Below are 15,497 nucleotides of genomic sequence, written 5' to 3'. Positions count from 1 at the left end.
GACACGATTACAGGAGTTTTAAAAAGTGCAGGAGCTGTCCAGGAGGAAAACAAACCTCAAACCAGTATCAATCCCGAATCAGCAAACCTCCTGGGCCTCAGTTTTCTCTACTGTAAATAGGACTAGTAAGAGAGCTGTAGGGGAATACATATAAGACTTTTCATTTTACACGGCTCAGAAAATGCAAGTTCAAACGTTGCAGAGGCGGAAGCAAAACCAGAGTGAAACATCCCCAAGGTTATCAATCCTTAAGCTTCAGCGGCAGACAGTGATGTACAGTGTGTTTACGGGTAAGAGAACATCTTAAGCCCCCACCGCATCCTGGCCCTTTATACCCCTCCCCAGCGCACAGGGCACACTCTGTCCTCAAACCAATCCCTAAATTTGCCACTCTGGAGACAGGCTTCTAGATAAGACATGATTTCTGTGTTCCTGGATGGTATTTTCTATGGTTTCACATTCCAAGTTTGTACCCTCGATCCTTTACGTTGATGTCAACAAACTCACTTTCGTCTTTCGAGCTTGGAGAAATAATGATTTATCAGCGTTTTACTTGATGTGAGAATGGCTTGAAGAAACGTGTGCAGTCTGGATGGTCATGCCAAGGACCAATCTCAGTGCGTTCTAGAGTCCTCTGCTGTCATCCTAGCTCTGTTTCCTGAAGGGGAGAAGGAGATTCTGGGGGCTGAAGTTCACTGCTATCACTTGTGGTGAAATGTATTTCTGTGTTGTGGAATAAAATGCTTTGTAAACAGATGCTGTTTTCTGAAACGTATGATAACAGTACCAGTCCCATGGTAGAGAGACACAATTCCAGAAATGTATAAAACTCCAGGAGCTGTTGAGAAGAAAACAAAACTTAAAACCAAATCAATCCTGAATCAACAAACCTTCTTGTACCTCGGTTTCTTCTTTTGTAAATGGGGAATAGTAAGAGAATTGTGGGGTAGATAATGCACATAGGCTTTTAGCTGCATGCATGGTTCAGAGTAAAGTTCAAGTTCCACTAGCGATGGAGTAACTTGCTGGGTGAAACCGTTTTGAGGGTAACATGCTTTGGTACAGAGGAAAGGGAGGTTGTGTAAAAATCACAGGGTTAGGCCGGGCGTGGTGGCTCACGACTGTAATCCCAGCACTTTGGGAGGCCGAGGCAAGTGGATCCTTTGAGGCCAGGAGTTTGAGACCAGCCTGGCCAACATGGCAAAACCCCTTCTCTACTAAAAGTATGAAAACTAGCCAGGTGTCATGGTGCATGCCTATAATCCCGCCTGCTTGAGAGACTGAGGCATGAAAATCGCTTGAACATGGGAGGTGGAGGTTGCAGTGAGTCAAGATCACATCACGGCACTCCAGCCTGGGCGGCAGAGCCAGACCCTGTCTCAACAACAACAAAAATCACAGGGTCTGTTTGGGTATGGGGGTTAGAACGAGTGTCAGATGGAGAGGATGAGGACATAGGGAAGGAGCAGGCCCCAGGTGACTGGTTAAATCTCTAGACCCGTTATTAAAGGGATTTATAAGACAGTTAGACCAGAACAGCCAGAGTGCCCAAGATTATTTGAAGAAGATTCCCCTTCCCCACTCCATTCAGTCTTTGTGGGGCTGTCTTTTATGGCTGTCATCCTCAACACAGAGAGGTGGGCAAAAAACCTAGGTTGGCCAATTATGGTGACACTCCTTCCCCCTGCCAATATCACTGGCCAAATCAATTCATTCAGGAAATAAAATGTGAACCAAATCACCCTAAAATCTCTTTACTGGGTTTTTGTGGATAGTGTGGTGGGGTGTTGCAGAAGGTCTCACTTTATACTGAAGGTGGTAAGCAGTGAGACCTGTGCATGGAGCTGTCATTGGTCAGTTTCTTTGACTACCCACAGAGAGAAGCCCATCTGAAACAGAGAGAAACAGACAGAGATAGACAGATAGGGAGAGAGAGGAGGCCGATGCCATCATTTGAGTACCTAGATCTAGCTTTGCCTGAAGCTGCTCATGAACTGCTCAGCTAAATAAGCCACTGGGTTCCTCTTTTCACTTAAGCTTGAGCGGGGTAGACACCATGTCATTCATAAGAAAAAGAGTCTTGCCTAAAATACAAGAAGTGTATGTGTTCCTGGCTCAGTATTCATCCTTTAAACCCTTATAGGTGTCTGAGACATAGAATGGGCAAATGCAGACCTGCATTCCTGAGAATCACCTGGGGTGCCCATTAGAAATGCAAACTTCTAAGCTTCAACCTACAGAGATGCTGATTCGGCTCCATGCATCATTAACAGCTCTGGTGCAGGTGGGGCCCACGGCCTCACACTGAGAAGTATATCAGGTGCCCAGCACACCCTCTTCAGTAACATAGGTCCCATGTGCAGGGATCCCCTAAGGTGAGCAAGGTAGGGGAGCATCTTTAGGAAAGTGTATTAGATTATAAGGGGGTGGGTAGAGCTCTGTGGAGCTGTTCCCCCAAACTTCTTAAGATGATTTATATTTCACCTACCTAGGGGTGGGGAGAACTCTGAGGAGTCCTTGCAGTGTTCTTGGTAGAAAAACTTGGGGAAGATTTAAAAATACTGTTGCTTGGGGCCTGCTCAAATAAATCGGTGGCTGAGGGTGGGGCCCCAGGTGATTGTCACACGCAGTAGGGGTGAGAACCACTGCAGCAGAAATCCAGGAACGATCCGGCTCTGGGGTTTCTCCTGAAGGTCCTCTTGCCAGCCTAAATTTTCTCCGTACAGTACTGCAGGGGTGAACTGTGGTGAGCAGAATCCTGGTACTTGCTGTCAGGGGGTGGTACGGTGGGTGGAAGGTCTGTAGGTGCTTATCAAAATATAAGATACGTCAATGAAAATAGAGTAACAATGACATGCCATTACACAAAGGAGCAAGCCTAAGCAAATCATATTAATAAGAGAGGCTATGAAGGAAAACATCATGAAAGTATATTAAGAACCAAGAATTTGGCCGAGTGCGGTGGCTCACGCCTGTAATCCCAGCACTTTGGGAGGCTGAGGCGGGTGGATTGCCTGAGCTCAGGAGTTTCAGACCAGCCTGGGCAACACGGTGAACACCCAACTCTGCTAAAATACAAACAAATTAGCCAGGTGTGGTGATGTACACCTGTAGTCCCAGTTACGTGGGAGGCTGAGGCAGGAGAATTGCTTGAATCCGGGAGGTGGGAGTTGCAGTGGGCTGACATTGTGCCACTGCACTCCAGCCTGGGTGACAGACCAGACTCCATCTCAAAAAAACAAAAAGAACCAAGAATTCTAATTAAGCCAACTCTGTAAACCAGAAGTCTGAAGAAAGCTTGCAGAAGTTTCCATAAACATGAAGTGTTCTTTCTGTATCATTTCTGCTTCAAATCTCTTGGTGCCTTTTCTTTCTCAGAGGTTGGCATCTGTTGTTCCTGGGACTCGGGCCTCATGGAAGAGGCTCAGGACCATGGCAGACAGGCCCTAAAGCCTCTGGAGTCTTTACTGTGGTTTCTCCCTGCCATGAACAGCTGTGTTACTGCTTTGAGCCCCTGGGCTATGTGCTTCTGGCAGTCTGACCAGAGTACAGGTTTCACATTGGCCTGGACAGAACCACCCCATTATGACCTTTCGTGAGATTCACTCTGATAAAAAGGACACATTTCCAGGCCCTTCCCTGAAGCATTGGGTGTATCAGTCTAGGGTACATGGGTTATTAACAAGAGCTCCTGGTGGTTCTCAGAACCAGGCACAGTTGGGAAACACCACCCCATCATCTCATCCTGCACAGCCAACAGCCCTGCTGGGGTCTTGCTAATGAGCTGGTTTCCCCATAGATCTCGATATATGGGTCACTGTCCCTTCTGTTTGATAACAGCTCATGCTGAATGTATATGGGCCCGGCAGGCGAATTTGGCCCTAGTCTTAACTAATATGTATTGAGTGCTTGCTGTATGCCATGCTGGGTTGGCTTTGGAGACATGAGGGTGCAAAGACGGTACTGGCATCCTTCGATGCTGTCACTCAGGTGGAGAAGGCAGATCTGCAGATGCCACCACTGAGGATGGAATTCACTAATTCTTCATCCAGCCCACTGCAGTCCAGCCCACAGACCCTGCCCAGAGCTGAGCCTTGAAGGATGAGGGTTTAGATGCCTGGATAAAGACAAGGAAGGATCCTGCTTTTGAATTTGGCATTCCAGAGAGAGAAGGAACAACAAGGGCAGAGGCCCAGAGGGAGGTCATGGACAGTTGTCGTGTGTGACTTGGAGTAAAGGTGTGTGTAAATGGAGTGTGGAAGAAATGAGAGAACAGAGAGCATTGAACTTAGGTCTCAGCTTTGTGGCTTTGAACTTGCAGACGCTTTCAGACCTCTGAGTACTTGCCTAGGCTGTTTCCGCCTTGGAATGCCCTTCTTTTCTTCTCTACTTGGGGGATGGGCTTAGAAAGGCCTTAGAAAGGTGTGGTGGTCACTCGTGTAATCCCAGCACTTTGGGAGGCCAAGGTGGGTGGATTGCTTGAGGCCAGGAGTTCAGGCAATGTAGCCTGGGCAACATGGCAAAACCCCATCTCTACTAAAAATGCAAAAATTAGCCAGGCCTGGTGGCGCACATCTGTGATCCCAGCTGCTTGGGAGGCTGAGGCACAAGAATTGCTTGAACCTGGGAGATGGAGGTCGCAGAGAGCCAAGATTGCACCACTGCACTCCAGCCTGGGTGAAAGAGCGAAACTCCGTGTTTTTTTTTTTTTTGTTTTTTTTTTTTTAAAAGAAAGGCAGGATGGGCCCATGTGGTTGGTTATGGTAAGGACTGTGGATTTCATGCTGAGGGCAATGGGGGCTTTAGTGAAGGGCGTTAAGCTGGTGAGTAACAGGTTGTGGAGTGACTTCTTGAACAACCACTCTGACTGCTGAGTGTCGGGAGGGGTGGGGAGGGACGAGACTTCAGGCAGTAAAGAGCTAAGTCAGAACTAAGGTCGCTGCAGGGAGATGGGGAGAAGCAACAGGTTCACAAACATTCTAGAATCTGAGTTGGGAGTCAGGGACCAGGAGAGAGGCTGAAGGTCTTGGGGGGACCTCAGTGCTCTGAAAAGGCATGTCCTCAACTCCTGGGCACCAAGCTGTTGCAGAAATGGTGGCTTTTCTCCTGCTTCATCAGAGAAGCCACTTCACTGGAAGCAAGAAGTAAAGCCTGGGGCCATATCTCAATCATGTTTGATGTCCATTATTCCAACCCTGACGCTAACACCATCCTGTCCCCAGTGTGCTCAGTATGGGCGGACTGTGGACTCCTTGCGGATGGGGTTACTTTATCCCGACATCCCCACTGCCCAGCAATGAGGCCAGGTGTCAGTTAGAAGTGCAAACACCTGTGATGGGTACTTGGCATACATCACTTAGCTTTTTTAAAAAAATTAACAGAAACAGCTGTTTGGCAGACGTCACCTGGGTGAGATGCAGTGCTGGTGTTAAATCCAGGGCATCTCAGACACTGAGGTCTACTTGGCAACAGTCTGGACCGTGTGCTGGTATTTTGGCCCAAGAAATGCCAGCTGGCCCACCGTGCCATGCTGTTGTCCAGGTGTATATGACAGTTGGCCTGGAGTCAAGGCTGGGGTGGTCTGGTGAATTTCAGGCTTGGAAGTGGGAAGAAAGGAAGAGAAATGGGCCCTTGAGTGGGCCAGCCCTGTGCTAGGCGTGTTCACATCCATTAACTCACTTAATTCTCACTCAGCTCAGCGAGGTGGGAATAATCACCCAATTTCACAGATGGGGAAACAGTTTTGGAGAAGGAAAGTGACGAGTTTGTGGTCACTTGGGTGGTAAATGGAGATGTGGAGGATGCAAGCAGGTGCAAGGCCTCCCTGGAAGAGGAACATTATCAAAATGGAGCATGACGGAGAAGAGAAACCAGGTGCTGTGAGCCTGAACATCTATCAGAAGAGGAATCGGAAGGGTTTTAAGAAACTGAGACCCCTTACCTGGAGCATGCCCAGTCTCCAAACAAAGTTAGCTGCGTCCAGGCTTTTACTTCCCCAGGAGAAAGATTCAACTTTGAAGGGAGGAAATTACAGATCAGCAGTGTTGGTAAAGCAGCAGGGAAATCTTTACAACCACGAGGATCTCAATCTGGAAGTGGATTCCATTGTGAAGTCCTCCTGCTTTTGAACGGACCGATATTATTGGATAATACATCCTTTTTTTTAACAGAAAAAAATGGTTGGATCATGAGGTTAAACTTGAAAATACTTACAATTTCTAAGTTGCATTTGGGTTATTTATATTTGCACGTCTTGACAGATAGCATTAGTGCATATTAATATTCCTGCCATCAAAACATTACTCAAGCCAGAACTACTGGCTCTGTAAGCATCTGCGGTGTGTGCACAGTCACTCTGCTAATAGAAAGGTTAACTTGTATTTTTGAATTATTGATGGTTGCTTGTTACTAATTTCTTTTTCCTCAGAAAGGAGGAAATTATTAATGAAGAGATCATTGCCAATGTGTCTGACATCTATTAATGGTTTCATCTTGCAACCAGATTAAAAGAGACAGCTGGTCCATGAATTTACGCGTGGAGGCAGTTCCAAATGTGCTGACAACTCCGTGGGAGGGCGGGGCCCACTGCAGTGGGCCTGAGCTCCACGTGGCGGCTGGTACAGGGTCCTCCCCTGGTTGGCACAGCCTCCATGGAAGGGCCGTCAAAGGTTTTGCTGCTGATGGACCAGGCAGCAGATGGGCTATCACTCTCTTGGCATCTTTCCAAACTCTTCTGTTACCCACGGGAGCCCATTCGCACCGTCACTGTAGCAGTCACTTGTTGGTTTACTCCACGGGTGTTTTAGAACAGCGGGTTTCAACTTGAACATGCATCAGAATTACCCGGAAGGCTGGTGAAATGAGAGCCCAGGCCTCACCGCCAGCGTTTCTGATTCAGCAGGTCTGGGGTGGGACATGAGAACGTTTATTTCTCACGTGTTCCCAGGCACAGCTGATGCGATTGGCCCAGAAACCACACTTTGAGAATGAGTTTTAGATCAGTAATTGTCAAATTGTGCTGTAAGAGTTTCTCTAAAGGAAGGGTTGGCAAACTTTTTCTACAGAGGGCAAGACAGTAAATATTTTAAGCTTTGTGGGCCGGATGATCTTTCTCACACTCACTCACCTCTGCTGCTGTAGGTCACAGTGGCTATAGGCAATATGTGAATAAATACATGGGGTTGTGTTTCAATAAAAATTTATTTATAAAAATAGGCAGTGGTCCAGATTTGGCCCCTGGGTGGAGTTTGCTAACCTCTGCTCTAGAGCAGTGCTGTCTAGTAGAACTTTCTGCCAAAAGCAGCGATAACAAATAAGCATGGCTGTGACACAATAAAACTTTATTTATAAAAACAGACTGGTCCAGGTATGGCAGAAATTTGGTGACCTCTGTTTTAGAGCAGCACTAATAGAATTCTCTGTGACGTTGGAAATGTTCTGTATCTGCATTGTCTGATACAGCAGCCACTGGCCACCTGTGGCTACTGAGTACGTACTGAAATGTGGTGTGGCCAACCACTGAAAATCTAAATTTTAAATTTAAATGGCTAGTGGCCATCAATGCCACAGCAAGAAGACAGAGGCTCCAGTGGAGCAGCCACCCCCATTGCAGGAAGTAACCCTTCCCACCTTCCTACCTGGAGTCTTTGCCCTTCTTGAGCCTCTGTGTCCTCATGTGTACGATGGGGATCAAACAATAGCGACATCACTGGATGTTTCTCATTGGACTTTGATACTTTAACACAGAATACACTCTACTAGATATGTGGTTGGGAAATCTCATTAGTAAGGCATGTGGCCTCAGCAGGCGTCTTCTTCCTTGTGCTCTGGTCTCTACTGGAGGGCTGACCACTGAGGGTAAGGCAGGGCTGGGGAGATGGGGACCAGCTCTGGGTCTTTACTCCGCCAGATGGGAAGCTCCATGACAGCAATGACCACTGCTGTTGTTTAGGCTGCAAACCCACAGCCCTGAGATCCCTGACCCACATCAAAAGGCCAGCACACCTGTTGAAAGGATGCCCCAAGTTTCAGGTTTCCCCTGAAACTGTGCTAGACATAGAGATCTGTAGCTGAAATGTCTGCACACTCGTCTTGGTCCCTGCCAGAGCTGAAAGGGAAGCCACTGGGCAGATATGGAAACTGACGCGCAGAGAGGTCTTGCCAAAGGTTTCCTGGGGTTAAGGGCAGAGTGACTCCGAAGAGGCCTGCTAGTTGAGCATAACTAAAAGAGTTTGTAGGGCCGAATGCCATCTCTCACGAAGCTCACCCTGCCTCCTTCCTTCATTGCTGATGTGATGCTGAGCCCAGCCCCGAGCTAAGCATATCCGTGGTCATGTCCGAGCTCCCCAGGCTAATGGGGTCAGACGGGAGAGAGGGCTCCCCGTGTGGGAGGGTGGGAGACGATGCTGTAACTTTCCATGAGTTCCCTCCCCTGAGAAGCCAGCTAGCTGGAAGCTTTGTGTAAGGGCGTCTTTGTCCATGTACCAGCCCTCTCTCTCCACCCCAAACCCGCATCTCCTAGCAGCCCTGTGGTAAGCATCCAGGTCCCCTTTAGGAACCCAAGTCTTGCAGAAATGAAGAGGAGACAAACAATATCCCCACAATGTAAAAAGCACCAGCCAGCGGCCCGCACTGGGGAACAAGCCTTAAGCAGGAAGGGCCTGCCGGCCAAAGTTCCAAAGAGAAGCCCTAAGGGCCAGTGTGAGTTTCCGCGGGAGACGGTGCAGTGCAGGGCTTCCAGGCAGAGGGACTGGCCCGTGCAAAAGCGTGGCAGTGTGACGGGTGCCAGAGCCCTGCTGGGCAGCAGGTGGCAGCATGTGCTGCTGAAGGAAAGAACGGGCAGTTTCTAGGCGTGGAGGGAGGTTCAGAAAGCACAGAGGGTCACAGTTCACAACCACGGTGCACCTGGGGAGGTAAGCCCTGGCGCCGGGTTCAGTTCCCACTCCACCAGCTCAGTGACTACTGAAATGGTTTTTTTCCTTGGGGCCACATGAACTCCATTCAGACCTGGGGGATTTGCCTGCAGTGATATCGCATCCCTAAGGTAGGGTTCGAATGTGTGTGTGCGGGGGTGCTGAAGGGTGTGTGCTTTGAAGATGCTGTGACAACTGCTATTTTATAGTTTTCCAGAAAGCTTGAGAGAGGGGATGAATTAGCAGGAGTCCAAGGAAGTCGGGACACGTTACAAGTGTGACAGCAAGCTCTTTAGTGGCTTAGAAATCTCCTCCCCACCTGGGCCAGCACCTGGGGTCAGCCACGACTGGAGTGGCAGGGGGGCGGATCTTGGGTCAGAGCTCTCCTCTGAGGCAGGGTTAGAGTGAGTGAGTGATGGAGCCGACAGCTGGCAGCTCAGCTCTGAGCAGAAGGGATGTTTCCATTCCAACTGTCCCAAAGGCTGTGCGTTGTGGTGTCCCCAGAGAACAGCACAGAGTGAGGCACACAATTTAAGTACGACATAAATATTGGTCGAATTCTTAATCTCCAAGGCAGCGTGTGAAAGGATCAACTCCCAGGCCACCCTCACTCTCCCCAGCAGGGGTCTGAGAAGCAGGACGTGGAGAAACCTTCCTGGCAGCCGGTCCAACAGGCTAGTCCAACACTTCACCTTCTGAAGGTGGTCATAGTCATGGTGGTGATGGTGGGAAGCAGGTCCGGAGAGGGGTGGAAGAATTTCCCTGGGATTCTAAGTGTGGGGTAGGAGGAGTAATTGGGTTTCCATTCAAGGAAACTGTTCCACTCCACCTAGTGGGGTCTGGGGACTGAGTGAGGCCCTGTGTTCTTTGCCATGGCAACTTGGGTCCAGAGCCTGGGGCTCCCCACTTTTGGAACCCTGACCATGCTTGATTTTCACAATTCCCCTACAGTCTGCCCAATCTAGTCCCTGGAACCCCAACAAGGATGGGGGTAGGGGGCCATGCTGACACAGAAGAAGGAGGGAGGGCTTTGGCCAGGTAGCAAAGTGTTCACAAAGTGTGAATCTCTTAAGCATTTTTGGGTGTCCTCGCCCTTGGCTTTTACATCTCGGACACCCAGCCGAGACTCAGGTGCCAGCTGCCTCTCAGGACAGCAGAGAGCCAGGCTGTGGGCTTCTGACTGAGAGGGACAGCTCCAACTCTGATCTATGGTTTTAGGCTTTCAGCCCCAACCAGGTCTTTGTTAAGACCTAGAAGAAAAGGGAAAAAGCTCCGTGGTTCTATCTCCCTAGAAAAGGAAAGGGAAGGCTGCCAGAGAAAAATTTGGGGGGCTGGGGAGATGCCTCATGCCCCGTCCGTGCCCCCTCCCGCGTGGTGGTGGGGACAAGGGAAAGATGTGGGTGAACAAAGTGGGGTGGGCGGCTAAGGGGGGCGGCGATAGTGGTGCGGTCCTCGAAGCGCCCATAAGAGTGTGACTGGTGTGTGTGTGTGTGTGTGTGCGCGCGCTCGCGCGCGAGCGCGCGCGGTGTTATATGAAATTCTCATCTCAGGGTGTGCCGGAGACCCAGGCCAGCAGCCGCCTGCCCCAGCTTCGGGCAGATGCCCCTCCCCCTTTCGCAATTCACTTGGCCTCTCATCTAGAGTTGAGAGGGCCGCTCCTTCCTCCCTCCTCTCGCCACCGAACCCCCATTCACCTGTTCCGCACCCCGAGTTCAAACGGCTGCTCCCGCTCCCTCCTTCCCGCACCGCCCCCGTACCTGCGCCCCCACAGGGCAGACGGTGCTTGGCTGAGCGGCGCGGCGCAGGGCGGAGGCAAGGACCCTGCCGGTGGTGCGGGTGCGGGGGTGATGTGTGGACGCACGTGACTGTGCCAGCGGCCCGAGCCGGTCGGCCCCGGAGAGGGTGCGCGGGGGAGCCCGTGTGTGCCAGCCGCGGGCGTGCGCGCGAGGGTGTGTGCACGGCCGAGGCGGAGCGCCCGGGCGGGCGGCGGCGAAGGCGGCGGCGTTAGGACTCGGGGGACACCGCCCCCCGCCCCCCGCGTCCCGCCCCCGCCCAGCCTCCCGCCTCAGTTCGCGCCGCGCCTCGGCTCGGAGCGAAGCGGCGCCGGCTCCGGGAGCCCGAGCGGAGCCAGCGGCGCGCACAGCCAGCAGCCGCGCGGGCGATGCGGGGCCATCCCGCGCCCGCCCCAGTTCCGGCCCCGGCCCCCGCGGGAAGGGGCTGAGCCGCCCCCGCCGCCCGGATGGCGAGTCTCGCCACGCTCGCCCTCAGCCTGCTCCTGCGGCTGCAGCTGCCGCCGCTGCCCGGTGCCGGGGCTCAGAGTGCCGCAGGTGAGTGCGCCCGCCCGGCTCCCCTGGACTCCCCGCTCCTTCCCGGATGCACGCGGGGCCCCCAGCCGCGGGGACCCTCGAGGAGAAAGTTGTGCGGGCTCGCGGGAGCGCGGGGCCCCACGGCCGGAGCCCGGGTCTCAGCCTGCAGGCGCAGGAGGCCGCGTCCTGGCGCGCCCCGGCCATCAAGCCCGGCCCCTCGCATCCCTCGGCGGCCCACGTTTGGCGAAGTTCTTCGCTTCACTTTCCTGTCGGCCCCCCGGGCGGGAGTAACTTTCCGCGGTTGTTGCGAATATTTCCACTTGCTGCCTCCCACTTGTCGGAATCTGCCACTTGAGTGTTTGGGGCGGCGGGACGAGGAGTGGCGCGGACGCCCAGGGTGGAGCGTTCTCTCCCGGGCAGCTCCTTGGGCAGCGCGCGCTTTTAGTGGGGAGGAAAGGTCCCCAGCAGGCCGAGGCTGCCGGGGCGGTGGCTTTTCTTTTCTCCTCGGAGCTATGGGAAGCTCGACCGGGGCTCCGAACGCGTCGCTCCCCTAAGCAAGCGGCCGAAGGCACCGGTGGGGATGTGTGCGCGGATGACCGAGCCGCAATACCTCCGCCCTACCCGCTAGCTTTTCTCCGGGGTAGCTGGGCGCCCTTGTTGTTGAGGCCCTTGGAGGGGAGTGGATTTGACGCGTGAGCGCGTCTGCTACTGAAAAGTTCAGGGGACTCCTATTTGGGTTTGACCGCGGGAAGGAGGTGAGCAGAGGTAGCTCCCCGGAGTAGGGGGAGCCAGGGGTGCCCTGACGGGCTCCTAAAGGCACGCTGGCGTGTGCTGGAGAGCACCGCGGTCCAGTGTCTCCACATCACCAAGACCCTCTGCGGGCAGCGTCCAGCCCCGAGCCCCCCAAGAGTAGCGGCGGAGGGAAGAAAAGAGGGAGGGAGTGCTGCAGGTGTACTTCCACGTTCAAAATCACCTTGAAGTTTCGTAGCACCGATTGCTTTTGGTGTAACCACGGCCAGGTGGCTGGGATCGCGGGGATAGGCTGAGATCAGCCCGTGGGACGCAGGAACAGGCTCGTTTTGGCTCGCTCAGCAACAGCTGTGCCCTTTTATTATTTCACCGAAAGAAGGAAAGAAAGAGCAAAAGAACGAACGTGTGGGGAAGTAGAACGTCTTTGCACAGGCTGCGTCTGAGGCTAAGAGCCGCTGGAGAGACATTCTGTTGGAAATGCGTTAGAGCCTTCCTGGCTTGGTACCAAAATGGAAACGGAATAGGCGACTTTTGCGAAGGGATAGCCTGTTTCTCTGGCTGGGGAAGTTGTTGGGTGACGAAGACACTCCTTTTGAGGTGTGTGAGGCTGAAAGGTTGGATTGGCAAGTGAGAGAAGAGGGACAGCCACGGCACCGTTCTAAAGATGGTGCACAATTCTTGTTTTCCTCATTTTGGGGTGTGTGTTAGGTGTGCTAGGGAGGGAGGGGTGCTAGGGAGGATGCCCGGGGCACTCCTGGGGACCCAGGCATGACTCATGACTCAGATTTTATATCCTCTAAGACATGACCGGCCAACCACACATTAATACCACTCACGTTCTCGCGGCAGAAACAGGATCAAAAATATTCCATCACGGGTCTCATATCGTTCTTGGGTAGCAAGCGGTAAAACCCGTACCGGCTCGGGAAGCTGTCCAGTGCCGAACGCCGCCCGTTCCGGATGCTCCCGCCAGGTGGCGCTCGCCCACAACTATTAAAATGCAAATCTGGTTGCTTTCGTATCAGGAATAGAACTTTTCAATTTTTAAATGAGTAATGTGTTTATTCAGCAGCCTTTTGTTAAAACATTTAGAGAAGTGTGAGGAGCGAGCACCTTTTCTTTGTTTGCTCTTCAGAACGCAGGAGAAAGAAAAGAAATCCTGGAATACGGTTTGGAAAGAAATCTGTTAAGGCGCTGTGTATTTCTTTTGGGTCTACCTGGGCAGGGTGGCTTCTGCAAACCCACTACATAGCGTATATTTAGCAGGTGGCTGCCTTTGTGCCAGGGGCCCCTTCAGCGAATGGGATTAGCTTGTATTGGAGATTTGGTGCATTCTAAGCCTTATGCATTTGTAGAAATGGGGATTTTCTGTATATTTCTGTCCACTGCTTTCCAGTTTAACAGCAACCAGACCATCTAAATTGGATTAATTTTTTTCCCAGGGTTTCTCATGAACATCTGTATTTGTCAAAACAAGAATACTGTAAACCTTGACTTAAAAAATGAACTTATTTTATTCCTAAATTCAGAAATTCTTCGAATTTCAATTCTAGTGTAAAATATGACAATAGATTTCCTTTAAAGTATTTTATTTAAAACTTCTGGCAAGTTCGAATAAATACATTTTAAAACTAAGTAGTGTGCTCTCCATGTTCTTTTGATCTGAAAATTCCCAATCTTGAAAGCAATTTCAGTTTGTAAGCTTACATCCATGATGTAGTTGTGCTAATGTGTTTTGCTGTAACAAAATGTTGGTCACAGTGTCCAAAAGTCAGGGGCAGAAGCTTGTCATCAAAAGACAATTTCCTTTTTCCTTACTCTAAGGCATATTTCTTGAGCCATGACAGTTTTTGTAAGGAGTGATAGTGAAAAACAAACAAAAACCATTTTAAAACAGCCTTTTAACAATGTGACAAAACACGATTTAGGATGGGGGAAGAGAGAGACAGTTAAATGAATAAGGGGATAATTAGTTCATTTACTAGTGGGTTTCAGAATCCATATATTGAGAGCAAAAATGGATCTTATAGGGGACTGACTTGCAATTGCAATTGTTATCAATGTAGTCATTTAACTCGATAATCACTGCCGGATACCTCTGGGGAACTGTTAGCAGTACAGTCGAATTTTACTTTCTCTCATGGATTGCTTGATTTGTTTCCTGATAAAAGAATAGTTAATGTGCAAACCTGGCTTACGTTCTTTTCCAGCAACAATCGCGAACACATAGTAAGAGCAGACCATCTTCCTGGGTTACAACCCACTCTCTTTCTACTCTACGTAATTTCTTCTTGCTTGTCCTCAGCGCAGCTCATGCAGGTGCCAGGCTGCCAGCTGAGACGGTGTTCCGTGTAGTAGTGTAGCTGCCACCTTTCATAGCCATGATCAGAGGACATTACAGCATCACTCTTTCAAGCATGGGATACTCCCATGACTCCGTGACAGTGTGTTGCTGTGGAAACAAGAGCCGTGCTGTGTAGGTGGTGGTCCCTCATAAATATTTATTGATGATGGTGAAGAGATGGTAGAGTCTCATGGCAGATACTGGGGAAGGGGCAGGGGAGTTTAACTCAGGAGGCAGCCTGGTTTAGAGAAAAGAGTATGAGCTTTGGCCTCCGAAGTCCTCAGTTTGAATCCTGCCTTCTTTCTAGCTGTGTTTCTTTCTAGCTATGCCAGCTTGGACAAGTCATTTACCTTCTCACATCCCAAGCTTCTCATTTGTAAAGCAAGGATAATTACACCTGTCTCGCTGGACTTTGTGGAGACCAAATAAGATGCCATTTGCAGAGTGAATGGAAGACTGTCTGGTACGTAATAGGTATTTTGTCCCATGAGGAGTCTTGTCTGTTACCTCAGCACAGGCAGAGGGGGATGGGGCATCAGTCTTAGGCTAAGTAGTGAACTGACCATGAGATGGCTGGATTTCGGTGATGATTTTATCTCACTCGGTCGCCCAGTCTCACTGGGTGATCTCAGCTCACTGCAACCTCTGCCTCCCGGGTTCAAGCGATTCTTCTGCCTCAGCCTCCCAAGTAGCTGAGATTAAAAGTGTGTGCCACCATGCCCAGCTAATTTTTGTATTTTTAATAGAGATGGGATTTCACCACGTTGGTCAGGCTGGTCTTGAACTCCTGACCTCAGGTGATCTGCCGCCTCGGCCTCCCAAACTGTTGGGATTACAGGCGTGAGCCACTGCGCCCACCCAGTTTTCTTCCTTCTCTTCTTTTTAGGGGCTTGATTCCCTACAACTGTTTTTACAAAGAGATTGCCAATGAAATTTGCCAACAGATGACGCTAGTCAATCTGGCCATTCAAGGATTTAAATAGGGAATGTTTACTTTTAAGCGTATTTTACCTCTGACTTAGAACTGTTGATAAAACACAAACGGTTAGGTGTTGCAGAAGGACATGGTATTTGGATGTGTTCTGTTTCCCTTCCTGCACCTTCCGTGTCCAGCCTTCTTTGCTTTTGGGCTCTCTCCTCTGCTTTTCCCTAACCTAGAAATCAAGTGCACAGCCCTCTGGGGCT

At 50.8% G+C, this 15,497-nt stretch overlaps 1 protein-coding gene and 1 long non-coding RNA gene across 15 annotated transcripts in view; one reads left to right on the top strand and one right to left on the bottom strand.

Annotated features, from left to right (window-relative positions):
* Positions 1-669: 669 nt before the first annotated feature.
* On the bottom strand, positions 670-6,259 carry LOC141585699 (uncharacterized). The gene is made up of 3 exons (XR_012519356.1): positions 5,942-6,259; positions 2,489-2,808; positions 670-838 (listed from the first exon to the last, which is right to left on the bottom strand). It is a non-coding gene; the product is annotated as an uncharacterized LOC141585699 (long non-coding RNA).
* Positions 6,260-10,997: 4,738 nt separating this feature from the next.
* The window catches only part of PTPRT (protein tyrosine phosphatase receptor type T), a 1,134,111-nt gene continuing 1,129,611 nt past the window's right edge, over positions 10,998-15,497 (top strand). For all 14 annotated transcript variants that reach the window (XM_039479697.2, XM_039479693.2, XM_039479696.2 and 11 more), the window contains exon 1: positions 10,998-11,239. In XM_039479697.2, the coding sequence (XP_039335631.1) occupies positions 11,152-11,239 (88 nt within the window). In that variant the 5' untranslated portion in view covers positions 10,998-11,151. The remainder of the gene's footprint in view (positions 11,240-15,497) is intronic.

This window comes from Saimiri boliviensis, chromosome 9 (genome assembly GCF_048565385.1).
Source record: "Saimiri boliviensis isolate mSaiBol1 chromosome 9, mSaiBol1.pri, whole genome shotgun sequence".
Lineage (NCBI taxonomy): Eukaryota > Metazoa > Chordata > Mammalia > Primates > Cebidae > Saimiri > Saimiri boliviensis.
Note: the sequence above shows the minus strand (reverse complement) of the source record. Positions and strands in the feature narration are given on the sequence as shown.